The sequence below is a fragment of the Penicillium samsonianum genome (genome assembly GCF_028829775.1).
Source record: "Penicillium samsonianum strain IBT 33392 chromosome Unknown utg000004l_segment0_segment0, whole genome shotgun sequence".
Lineage (NCBI taxonomy): Eukaryota > Fungi > Ascomycota > Eurotiomycetes > Eurotiales > Aspergillaceae > Penicillium > Penicillium samsonianum.
This window is the reverse complement of record NW_026643262.1, coordinates 1071733-1083771: the sequence shown is the minus strand read 5'-3', so window position 1 is coordinate 1083771 and position 12039 is coordinate 1071733. Positions and strand designations below refer to the sequence as shown.

Below are 12039 nucleotides of genomic sequence, written 5' to 3'. Positions count from 1 at the left end.
CTCTTCTTGGTCTTTTGTATAAATATGTATCCTTTGGAAATAATAGCAAACCTGTAATATACTAGAGTATAGATTGATGTGATGGCTGAGGCTATCACACCATCCAAGAATATCTCATCTGAGTCATACACTACATCAACCATGGAAGTTTTTATATGAATCCCTCCTATTTCGATTACACCAAAATCATCTCAGAATAGCCACAGCCTGAAATACCTCCATGTCTATCCAAGAAATTGTCGCTTCAAAGTCCTGGTTCGGCTTCGATCTAGATGACACGCTCCACGAATTCCGAAGAGCCTCGGCCAATGCCTCGGTCCGCGTCTTCGAAACAATACACGCCTCAAACAACAAGACTAGCGTTGATATCCTCAAGAACACATACCAAGATATCCTGCGCAGTGCAACCGCAAATGCCTTCACGGATGGCAAGACCTCAAGCGAGTATCGGCGCGAACGGTTTGAGCGTCTTCTACAGGCGCACGGGCTCATTGATGACTCTCTGCTGGGTCATCTGTTAGAGGTATATCGAGACTCTCTACGCGAGAACCTGACTCTCAAGCCGGGTGCATTGCATCTTTTGCAGACTTTGCGAGGGCTGGGAAAGAAAACCATCGTCATCACTGAGGGCCCAGCGGATGCGCAGGAGTGGACGGTCCAGGAACTCGGCATACGGTCTTACGTCGATGTCCTTGTGACGACTAACGAGGTCGGCAAGTCTAAGGTTGATGGGCTGTTTGGTGTTGTGCTGGAGAAATATGGTATCGCCGCTGAAGATATTGTATACTTCGGTGATAATGGGATTCGCGATGTTCAGGCTGCGCGGGAGGAGGGGATCCTGGCTGTTCTTTATGATGAAAAACAGCAGTCTCGCTTGTACGATGTCAGTGCATTACGAGTGGATTCGTGGGCTGTTGTAGAAAAGGTACTCGTCCATGGAGAGTAAGGATATACAACAGAGCATCGAGACATAAACATAACTTTTGGTCTAGCCATCAAGAGATATCAACCCTAACGCACAGGAATGCCGTAATAAAATAAGTAATAAAAAGCCAAACGCCATGTCATGACTGGGGGTTCCCATCGTCTCATATGCAGTGCAAATCTTCATCTAAGCTCTTCCAGGGACTTTGCCCTTCTCGGCTTGGAGACGAGCTGGGCCGAGACCGGATCGCACCTCGTCGAGCATTCTGATGCCAATGGCCTCGTTACCGTTCCTACCACGCTTGTGCTTGGCGCCGTGTCGCTTCGCCTGTCCACTAGTATTGGGGTCCCAGCTGGAGAGGAAGTCGTCCATGACGTTGTTGAAGGTGCTGCGGCTGTGCACGGCTTCACCGTTACCATCGATCAGACTGGGGGCCTGGGATGATGCAGTGGATATGCCCGTCATGCCGGTTGCACCTGTCATTCCGCTGATCATGGACATGCTGTCATCGTATTCGTCCTCCTCGTCAAGAGAGTAGAGCTGCTCAACCTTGTCAAATCGGTCATCGAGGAGACGGTGGCCGGCAGTACGAGCCAGAGCGGACGACGTCATTGAGTACGCAGATGGGTTGGTCAGAGCACCCTTGCGCTTCTTCCGGCGAATTGGTGTTCCGCCAGCAGTGAAGGCGGTCGATGCCATCGTTTGCGATTCTGCGATTGTAGGTGCAGCCGGTACAGGAGCGTTGCCAGCCTTAGCATCTTTCTTGAACTTGGCGAACTCGCTCATCCAACTCTGGTCAGTGGGCTGCATATCGGGAGCCGGCATATCATGTTCAGGCATCTCGCCGGGGTCCATTGGTGGCTTGACAGGCCCTTCTGATGGCTCATCATCCATTGAGAGATGAGCGTCAGTGCTGTCTGGCTGCACGGGCGCTTTCTCCGTAGCATCCGACTCCCATCCATCATCCTCAACATCGTGGTCGAACAGAGAATCCTCCCAGTCGCCCTCATCTATTTCCTCCGCATTGGCTGTTAATTCGCCAAAGATTCCGTCAGCGTCGCCCTCCTCCACGAAGGCTTCGTCCTCCAGCGCCTCCAACGCCTCTCGCAGCCGCGGGTCCATGTCAGGCTTGAATCCAGCAATTGCGTCTGGGACGTTTTGCTGGTCCTGATAAGTTGGCTTGCGGATAAAGGACGAAGCAGTTGAGCGCATATCGCCATATTGCGAACCATAAAGACTGGGAGCAACCGAGGCGCCCTGATCATAGGTATCTTTATCCACGAGCGAGACCTGTCGCAGCGCATCTTCCAGCTTCATCCCTCGACCAGCCCTGCCCTTAGCCTTCTCAGCCTTGGCTTCCACGAAGTACGCATCTCCGCTGCCGCTTCCCAGCTCGCGGAGATGCTGCATGTAATCGTAGCTGGAGTCATCGTAATAGACGCCGTAGTTGGCAGCCTCGCCCTCATTTTTGCGAGCACTGTCGCCGTATTCGGACTGGAGGTCAGACAAATTTGGCAATGTCTTCTTCGAGGTGTTCGATGCGGAAGACGATACGGGCGCAGGCGCGGGGCCTCCGACCTGGTACAGGAAACGGTCGTCCGCACTGGTATCGTGGATCAACGGGTCATTTTGAGACCGGTGAAAGAGCTGGAACTTGCTCGCGTTCTTCTTGTCACTATGTGCATATTAGCTTTGACGCTATAATGATCCTCGTGCGATACATACATCCACTGTTTGGGCGGCATCTTTCAATGTTGGTTTTGGTCAGTTTTTTGGTATCGCAGGAAAAAAAGGGAAAAAGTGGGATTGATAGGGTCACGTGTAGCTTATCGCCCCTCGTTCTCCGGGGTCCTCAGAATCTTTGAACTGTACGGAGTATACGATGTTTAATGGGGGTTTCTTTTCAAGTTCCACTCTATTTCGTTTAATTTTGATTTCACTCATTGTGCAACTTCGCTTGGAGACTTGGGTATTCATTGGGCTCGGCGCTTGAAGGAGGCCCGCATCAATAGTACTACTATGTCACATATTAGACCATGCCCTAGTTATAGACCATATTGTCACTTATATATGGCTTTAGTTACTATATATTCTTATAATTTACACCATATAGTACGAATAGAACAATTTAAACTGCAAAAAGGCACCAAAAACATGGCCATATACTTACCTGGATGGCTCTGGGGAGCGGGCCCATCGGATAGAGGGGGCTGAGTCAGCGTTATCTTATCCGTCTGAATAATCCAAAATTCCCTTTTTCAGGTGGGGGTAGTGCCTCTCGACTTGATTTTTTACTTCCTACAACTTTTTTCAATTTCAGGGAATCCAAAGTCATCGCCATCATGGTTTTGGCTAAATCCAAGAAATCCGTGGGACTGGGTGCCAGTCTCATGAACGATCGGTTCGGAAAGGGCAAAGCATCCGCTCAGAAGAAGGTCTCTCACAACAATGCCATCCAGCGCACAGGTGTCAATGGTGAAACCTACGTCACCAACGAGGCAAAGCAGGACTCATGGGTCAAGATGCGCAGTATCACTGAGCAGGCAGCGCTCGACGAATTCCTGAGTACCGCTGAACTGGCCGGAACCGACTTTACCGCTGAAAAAATCAACAACGTCAAAATCATCCACTCCGATCAGAAGAACCCCTTCCTTCTCACCCCCACCGAAGAGAAGAAGGCTTTCATTAAGCACCAGAAGAACAAGGACCGCCTAACTGTTCCCCGACGACCCAAGTGGGACCAGTCCACGACTCGAAATGAACTAGAAACGATGGAGAAGCAAAGTCTGTTGGACTGGCGACGAGGGCTGGCCGAGCTGATTGAGAACCACGATCTGCTGATGACCCCATTCGAGCGCAACTTGGAGGTCTGGCGCCAGTTGTGGCGTGTTATTGAGCGGTCCGATCTTATCGTGCAGATTGTCGATGCGCGAAACCCATTGCAGTTCCGTTCAGAGGATCTGGAGAGTTACGTCAAGGAGATTGATCCTCGAAAGCAGAACTTGCTGTTGGTCAACAAGGCGGATATGTTGAGTCTGAAGCAAAGAGAAGCCTGGGCTGCGTACTTTGAGAAGAACAACATCAACTTCCGTTTCTTCTCTGCTCACCTCGCTAAAGAGAAGAACGAGGCCCTCGCTTTGCAGGAGGAGCAAGAAGATGACTCCGATGCTGAACTTGCCCAGTCGGCGCAAAAGATCGACATGCATGCCAATGAAGACGATGGATACAACAAGGAGGATACACTGGAGGAAGAAAGGGCTAAGCTCGCCGATCCTGAGCGCTCGCTTGGGCCACACATTCTGGACACCGACGAACTGGAAGAGCTTTTCCTGGCCAACTCCCCAGAGTCACTACCGCAAGATGACGAATCTGGCGAGACCAAGCGTAAGACCACAATTGGTCTGGTCGGTTACCCCAACGTGGGTAAGTCCAGTACCATCAACGCCCTTCTTGGTGCGAAGAAGGTCTCTGTCTCTGCCACACCCGGTAAGACCAAGCATTTCCAGACTCTCTACCTCTCGCCCGAGATTATGCTGTGCGATTGTCCCGGTCTCGTGTTCCCCAACTTCGCCACCACTAAGGCCGAGTTGGTCGTCAATGGTGTGCTGCCCATCGATCAGCAGCGTGAGTTCACCGGTCCCGCCGGTATTGTCGCCAAGCGTATCCCCAAGCATTTCATCGAGCAGGTATACGGTGTGAAGCTCAGAATGCGTCCCGTCGAGGAGGGCGGCACTGGCATCCCCACTGCCAGCGAGATTCTGCGTGCCTATGCCCGCGCCCGTGGTTTCTCCACTCAGGGTATTGGTCAGCCCGACGAGTCCCGCGCTGCACGTTACGTCCTGAAGGACTATGTCAACGGCAAACTTCTCTGGGTCAACCCTCCCCCAGTTGCCGAGGATGAAACTCCATTCGACACCGCTGAGTTCAACAGCGAGCTATACGATCTCGCCCATCTTCCAGAAAGACGCCGAGCTCAGCTCACACAAGCCAAGATCGGAAAGCATACCGCAGTAGAAGAGGTCACTGCAGAGCCCGCCGGTGAAGTCGACTTGGAGAACCCCTCTGAACCAGCCAAGCTGTCTGTCGAGCCGGAGCTCGGTCGCACCTCCCGCAACCTTGATACGGGCTTTTTCGGCTCAGAAACTGGCCCCTCTGCCGGCCGTCTGACTCTCCCCTTCCAGTCTCGGTACACCCAGCAAGGTCAGGAGATGCGCAAGGCGCCAACAGGCCGGAAGGAGCGCATGATGGTTGCTCTTGAGCGTGGCGTGGATGTCTCTGAGGTGAAAGGCAACACCAGCACGAAGAAGCACTTCAAGGCAAACAAGCGCCTGGCCAAGGGCAAGCGCAACAACCCTGAGGATGACGACTACTAAAAAGTGATTTTCTTTATATTTCCTTTGTTGCATTGTTGCTTGCGCTCGCAGGCGAGTCGAGGGAGATCGTACCGCTCTCCCTCTGGTCTACGAGGTATCACCCTTGGGCCCATGGGGCTTGGGGGTGAATGAATTGATACGTGATTCGACATATGGGATTTTCATATCATGTCGGGATTGAATTTTTATGTCCATGTTCATGCTCATGTTTGTTGAGGAACCATCTTTTTGGCGTTGGGTTTTTACGAGTTGAATAACGATTTATACCAGTCATTCATTCACTTGATTATTGTGTCGCTTCTCGTCCATCGTAAGACCAACGCGTCCAACATAGACTTTAATACCACAGGCAAGTAAAAACGGAACAATGTTCGTGCATTCTTATTCAGCCGAAGCAAGCAGCAGACTATATCGTAAACTATATTTTTCAATAATCTCAAAGATGGCTCTTAGGCTTGAACCCAGAAGCAGCAAGCAAGCGATCAGCCTCCTCACGCTGCCAGTTCAACTTAGCAGTAACCTCATCCTTGCGAGACTTGTTCTCGCGCTTACCGAGCTGCTGCAAGTGAACCTCATCAGGACCATCGGCAATGCGCAGAGTACGAATACCAGCCCACAGGTACGCAAGCGGGGTATCCTGGCAGACACCGGCAGCACCATAAGCCTGGATGGCACGATCAATGATAGTAAGCGCAGTCTGGGGAACCAGCACCTTAGCCTGAGCGATCTCCTTCAGGGCGCTCTTAGCATCACCCTGATCGATCTTGATAGCAGCGTTCAAGACAACGAAGCGGGCAGCATCGACCTCAATGCGCGACTTGGCAATCCACTCGAGGATGACGCCGTGCGCGACTAAAGGCTTGCCGAAGGTCATTTTGCGCTCGTCGTTGACACGGGCAATCAGCCACTCGAGCGCGCGCTCAGAGGCGCCAATGGCCCGCATGGCGTGGTGGATGCGACCGGGTCCGAGACGGCCCTGAATGATCTCGAAGCCGCGGCCTTCGCCGAGGACCATGTTTGCTGCGGGCACACGCACGTCCTTGAATGTGATGTGGCCGTGGCCGTGCGGTGCGTCGTCGTATCCGTATACTGTCAACATGCGGTGCACTGTGATGCCTGGGAGCCCGGCTGGGACGAGTATAACGGACTGCTGCTTGTAGGTGTCTGGGTTGGTGGGGTCGGTCTTGCCCATTACCAGGTAAACTGCGCAGCGGGGATCGCCGGCGCCGGAGGACCACCATTTCTGTAGTTTGGTTGTTAGAAGTTGTTTAGGATATGAAGTGGTTTTGTGGGAATTGAAGAGGTACACACCGAGCCATTCAGCACGTATTCATTACCCTCCCGGCGGATGTCAAGCTCAATATTTGTCGCATCGCTAGACGCGACGTCGGGCTCGGTCATCAGGAAAGCAGAGCGGATCTTGCCCTCCAGCAGGGGTGCAAGCCACTCCTTCTTTTGTGCGTCATTACCGTACTTGGCGAACACCTCCATGTTGCCGGTATCTGGGGCAGCATTGTTGGTAGCCTGGTGATAATAAAAAAAATTGTCAGTGATCATTCAAATCAATTTGGAAGATCTCCCCAGCGAGTAAAACAATGCGGCAGACAAAGAACAGAATAACCCACCTCTGAGGCAACCTTGCTCTTGCCGAGCAACTCGGCCATTAATCCGTACTCCAAGTTTGAGAATCCAGCGCCCTGACTGAAGTGGTTCTTAGGCAGGAACATGTTCCACAGACCGAGCTTCTTGGCCTTCTCCTTCAAGCCCTCCAAGACGGCGGGGGTGGTGGTCCATCGCTTCTCGCCTTCGCCGAGCTGGGCCGCAAAGACGGTATCGGCGGGGATGCAGTCTCTTTCAACGAATTCCTCGACCTGAAGTCATGTTAGCACTGGGTATTAAAATAAACCAAACAAGTAGGTTCTTGGTGGTTCCTGTCCTGTAAGAGGTAGGGTATTGGGAATGAATTACCAAATCAAGGGTCCGCTTGGCCTGTTCGCTGACGAACGGCTGGGCAATGGGGGGAATACGAGAAGAGGCGGTCATTTTGGATGTAAAGAATGATTAATTGATGCAAAATATAAGCAGAATCAACTGAATATAAAGGAAATATCAAGAGAGGAGGTCAGCCCATCCAGAATTGCGGAGAAGGTGGAGAAGCCGACGGATTTTGTCCAGGTGCCTCGGCTCCCGAGGTCAGCGACTAACCGGACGACTTGGAGATGTTTTTGTTGATATCTCACCATATTCAGGTAAATCGGCCAGATCTCCGAGAACTTATGTATCTTATACAGATATCTCTTTTGGAAACTACATATGTATGTATAGGACTAAGACTATTGCTAATAATCATTGTTTAATCTTTCCATAACTGGCTACTAGATCTAACTAAAAGCTGGCCATGGCAAGATATTAACAAGAAAAAGAAAAGACAGCTACAGTCATTTCAACAGGAGATACAAAAAAGGGAAAATTAAAGTAAGGAGTCAGAAAGGCAGCTATTAGCTACCGTTGTAGCCACCGTAGCCCTGCTCCTTCTACATACTCTTTCCCAAAATGGCAATTTCAACATCCGAGGTCTGTTTATAGAGTACCTAGGTAGACCGAGGAAGCATCAAGGGTGTCAGCCTGAATCACACATTTTACACATGCAGCTACATCAAAATATAATATCAAAGCCCAAAAAAAGGTTGCATTGATTCCAATGTGCTCCATGAGATATCCCATTACAGTTCCATCCATCCCATACCCCGTACACACAAAAAAAAAACAAAGGCATTGCAGGTCATCACACAAAAGAAAAAGAAAAACATATAGAAGAAGAATTCCAACTCAAGACCTGGTCATATCCAAGATCTCAAATCTGCCTTTCCTCAATGCATCCGACACAGCGACCGGCGCCGAGTAAAAGAGATTGAAGGAAAGACCATAGAACCAGAGTCTGTGAAGGGAAAAAGAAAAGAATAAAAAAAAGCCAAAGCTTCTCAAAAGACCTGGATCTTTTTAGTTCTCAGTTCGGCCCTGCTCGGCTGAAGATTGCTCGTAGCTCTTCTTGCCGAGCTTAGCGAACAGCGACTGGGGCTTGCCGGCACTGCAGTTGATTAGCTTTGAGTCCAAATTGTATCAACTCCAAGGGATATCACATACTTCTTAAACCGCTTGCCCTTGATATCGCTCAACTTCTTTGTACAGGGACTCATGATATCGTCTGAGGGTGAGACGTAAGAGGTTGGTTGTCTGTTATGATAGGTTAGTTCCCTGTATCATATAACTGAAAAGAAGATTTGAGAATACTCACTCCTCGCCCGTTACTTTGCCCTGCAACACCTGGCGGTGGTAGTCCATTGATGAGAGATCTGAACCCTTCAGATCGGTCTTGTCGCTGCTGGTGAGGTGGGTGTTGGTTGAGCGGTCGGCCAGAGGCTGAGCTTGTGTGGTTGCGTCCATTTTGTGGATGTGTAGGAATTTGAAGGGATGTGTAGGAGTGTATTGATGTGCAGTATTGCGTTCGGAGGATTGAGAGAGAAGAAGGTTAACAAAAACAAATCGGATAAGATGAAAAACGTGTGTGTTGGGGCTGTGATTGTTGGCTGGGCAACAAAGTATGACGCCACAACATATTCCCCTTAAAGGAACAACTTGGAGATTGTTACTATTACAGGCTTTTATTTATGGATCTCTGAGTTTTGGTCAAAAGAATGCAAATAACTCTAATGACAGTAATCACAATAGTAAATAAAATAATAAACATAAAATTAGACCAGTGGGAATCATATCGTCGTCCAAACATACACGCAATAGGGTACAAAGTACAGTGTACAGATGCAAAGCGCTAGTAAATAAAGATCAGAATGCAGGTGGGTCATAAAGTATGGCTACAGCCATTATAGCCATCAAAGGAAGGATCACAGCTCAGGCGACCGTGGATTATCGGTACCCAGGTCGACGTCATCTGGTGTAGCCATATCCAGGTCAATAGGGCGCCCATTCAATACAGGCGGCGTACTCTGAGAACGGGGTTGTGGTGTCGCCAGAGTAGGCACAGACATAGACTCGGGAGAGACAGGTTCTTCCACCTTGTTTGTCTCCTCAACATCTTGTTCCGTTGGAGAAGAAGAAGAAGACGTAGGAGTCGGCGGGGCATAAGCCGCGGTCGGACTAGCGCTATCTTGGTCGGATGAGTCAGAAAGATTTCTGCGATGGCCACTGTTCTCACGGTATGAGGACGAAGTTGGGCGTGTCGATCCCGGGCTAGCCGATGGAGAGGCAAAAATTGGAGATGAAGAGCGCAGACTGTAAGACCGAGCGACCATTCTTTGAACGGCTGGGAACTCCATATAGTTGTTTCCCGACCCCCGTGAGAACAGGACGAGGGCGAAGCAGCAGAGGACCATGATGCTCTGGATCACGGTGACTCTCTTTTGGAAGACTAGTTCGTCTGCAAGGACACCGAGCTGGCTGCTGAGGGAGTGGACTTCTTGGTGGTACTGCATCCGCTGGTGCTCAAATTCAAGAGCAACAGACTTCCAGACGTGGTCGTACTGCTCGCGGAATTCTTTTAATTCGTTGAGAACTGTTACATTGAGGTTTTCAAGGAAAGTGGACGTCTTTGCTAGCTGCCGCTTCTCAACCTTGTTGAACGCATCGCGCAAGATGCGAGACTGTTCCTCAATATAGAGAAGAGACAGGGTTGAGTTCGACTCAAGCATCTGGAGCCGCTTGTGGACAGATTTGAAGAAGGATTCTTGAGTCGTGGGGTTTGCAGATGGCGGTTGAGTGTTTGTAGGTCTCATCGACTCTGGTGGAGGAATGTTCTGCTCCTCTTTGGGATTGGTGGTGGCTTTCCCTGTGGTCTCGGATGTGGCGTTCTGCTGAGCAGGCTCCGAAGACACGCTTGAGGCATCCGGAGCAATCACGACATTTTTTGCAGGCTCACCCTGCTTTCGGGTATCATCAGCTTTCGGGGGCGCGGATGGTCCGGCATTGGTCGCGGAGGGACTGCTTCCGGCTGCAGCAGTAGAGTTCTGTTTCGGTGGTGGATTGATCTGATCCGTTGTGGCTGACGTCGACGGAGTCGTAACAGGCGGCCCATCATTAATGCCGCATATGTCTCCATCATTGTATTTCGCAAAAGGCGATACAGCCTCTAGTAGAGGGTTTGGACATGCCTCCTCAACTGTAAGGCTAGGTTCCACCACAGTAATTAATTTCTCGGCCGGCGCCTCGACAGGCTTGGTCTCCAGATCTTCGGGAAGCTGATCAGCTTCACTGGCCTCCAACTCCTCAACCTCAGCGCGTTCAGAGCCCTCGCCATGCTTGTACTCTTCCATCATGGTGGTACCATGCACCCGAATTAAGCTGACAGGGCAGAAGAACTCATGCCCATAGTGCGTGAGGAACTCAACTCGAAGGTATCGAGCCCAAATAAGCGAGTTCTCTACTGCGAAAGCTTGCACCTCACGAGTGTTGCGTGCCTCATAGACCCCAAGTTCTTTCCACTGGTCCGGTTTCGCGGGATACCGATCCGAGACACTAACCCGGAATGTGTGGAAGATGGAGCTGAAGAACTCATAGTTTGCAAGAACAACCGTATCAACCAGAATATCATCGCACAGTTCCAGGATAAGAAATTTGTTCTGAGCGCGACACTCATTGAGCATATAGCTATCTTTATTCTCAATGAGCACAGAAGACGAACCCTTGCACTCAGGATTCGTCTTCAGCACCGTAGCCGCGCAGTCAAAGGACGCATAGTTGAACCGCTCCTTGCAAGTAGTGCCAGCATCCTTACGGCGCGACGCATCTCTCTGAAGCGCATCCTGAGCGTGTACATCCACATTGCCTCCTCTATCCGCGTTCCCCGCCTGTCCGGCCTCACGCGACGGAATATGCGAGCCCCAAGCGGTAGGACTAGCCTCGGGCGTCTCAGCGCCGAATCCACCAAAGTCCAACTCGATCTCGGAATCGTCGCCCAGCGAATCCAAAGCATTATTGATTCCTGTCGGCTGTCGACGGTCTTCCTTTCCAGCTGCCGCGGCACGTCTGCTCCCTCCAACATTCTCGGCTGATTGCCCGACCTTTGCTAGGTTCTGCTTCTTCCAGTCCTCAAATGAGAGGAAACTAGCACCGTCCAATAGCGAGTCTGTATCTTGGTCTTGTTCTGCGTTCTGGTCGGAGGTCGTTCTTACCGTCTCTTCTGGCGTCCCGCTCGAGACAGCAGATGGATTAACGACCGAATCGTTGGCTACCGCACTTGAATCGGGTGATACCGAAGCAAGGTAAATATCGCGACCGGGTCCCCAGCGCGTCTCCAGGCACGGGGGCAGGTAGAAGAGCTCCGCCTCCGTCTGCCAGGTACTCTTGGCCGGACATGTTGTTACTGGTGTCGTGGGGAGACCAGCCTGCGCCCCGTTCGGGGGTGGCTGGGCGGTCGCATTGGAGAGCGCGCTGTGGCAGAGAGCCAAAAGGATCGAGGCACGGTATATCCAGGAAGTCAATGACCGGCCCGCAGTCAACATGCTGTCGGTTTTATGATCAGATAGTCGCACTTGTATAGCTCCCTCGGTGAGTTCAAGCTATGAATTCGACCTGCGTGCGATGCGCATCGTGGCTGGGGATAAGAACAGTCGGGGAGTTTCTCGTATTTCACTATGCGAGAGATTGCGATTAAGCAAACCCGAGCTTGTCGACAAATGGCGGTCTCCAGAAAGAAATGGATCGAGTGGAACAAATGGCAGGTGCAAG

At 51.0% G+C, this 12039-nt stretch overlaps 6 protein-coding genes across 6 annotated transcripts; 2 read left to right on the top strand and 4 right to left on the bottom strand.

The window, feature by feature from the left end:
• Nucleotides 1–220: 220 nt before the first annotated feature.
• N7471_007322 (HAD family hydrolase) lies at nt 221–946 on the top strand (the record flags this gene model as incomplete). Its single annotated transcript, XM_057280041.1, has 1 exon — nt 221–946. The coding sequence occupies one exon, from the start codon at nt 221–223 to the stop codon at nt 944–946; it is 726 nt and encodes a 241-aa protein (XP_057134301.1).
• Nucleotides 947–1111: 165 nt separating this feature from the next.
• Nucleotides 1112–2670, bottom strand: N7471_007321 (ribosome biogenesis protein LTV1; the record flags this gene model as incomplete). Its single annotated transcript, XM_057280040.1, has 2 exons — nt 1112–2600; nt 2651–2670. 2 exons carry the CDS (start codon nt 2668–2670, stop codon nt 1112–1114), a joined length of 1509 nt encoding a protein of 502 aa, XP_057134300.1.
• Nucleotides 2671–3267: 597 nt separating this feature from the next.
• Nucleotides 3268–5298, top strand: N7471_007320 (ribosome biogenesis GTPase LSG1; the record flags this gene model as incomplete). Its single annotated transcript, XM_057280039.1, has 1 exon — nt 3268–5298. One exon carries the CDS (start codon nt 3268–3270, stop codon nt 5296–5298), a length of 2031 nt encoding a protein of 676 aa, XP_057134299.1.
• Nucleotides 5299–5652: 354 nt separating this feature from the next.
• N7471_007319 (uncharacterized protein) lies at nt 5653–7416 on the bottom strand. The gene is made up of 4 exons (XM_057280038.1): nt 7267–7416; nt 6924–7169; nt 6610–6822; nt 5653–6541 (listed from the first exon to the last, which is right to left on the bottom strand). Exons 1-4 carry the CDS (start codon nt 7339–7341, stop codon nt 5735–5737), a joined length of 1341 nt encoding a protein of 446 aa, XP_057134298.1. The 5' UTR covers nt 7342–7416; the 3' UTR covers nt 5653–5734.
• Nucleotides 7417–8298: 882 nt separating this feature from the next.
• N7471_007318 (Spo12 family protein) lies at nt 8299–8742 on the bottom strand (the record flags this gene model as incomplete). The annotated part of the gene is made up of 3 exons (XM_057280037.1): nt 8299–8386; nt 8443–8532; nt 8594–8742. 3 exons carry the CDS (start codon nt 8740–8742, stop codon nt 8299–8301), a joined length of 327 nt encoding a protein of 108 aa, XP_057134297.1.
• Nucleotides 8743–9200: 458 nt separating this feature from the next.
• Nucleotides 9201–11813, bottom strand: N7471_007317 (Sad1/UNC domain protein; the record flags this gene model as incomplete). Its single annotated transcript, XM_057280036.1, has 1 exon — nt 9201–11813. One exon carries the CDS (start codon nt 11811–11813, stop codon nt 9201–9203), a length of 2613 nt encoding a protein of 870 aa, XP_057134296.1.
• Nucleotides 11814–12039: the final 226 nt, after the last annotated feature.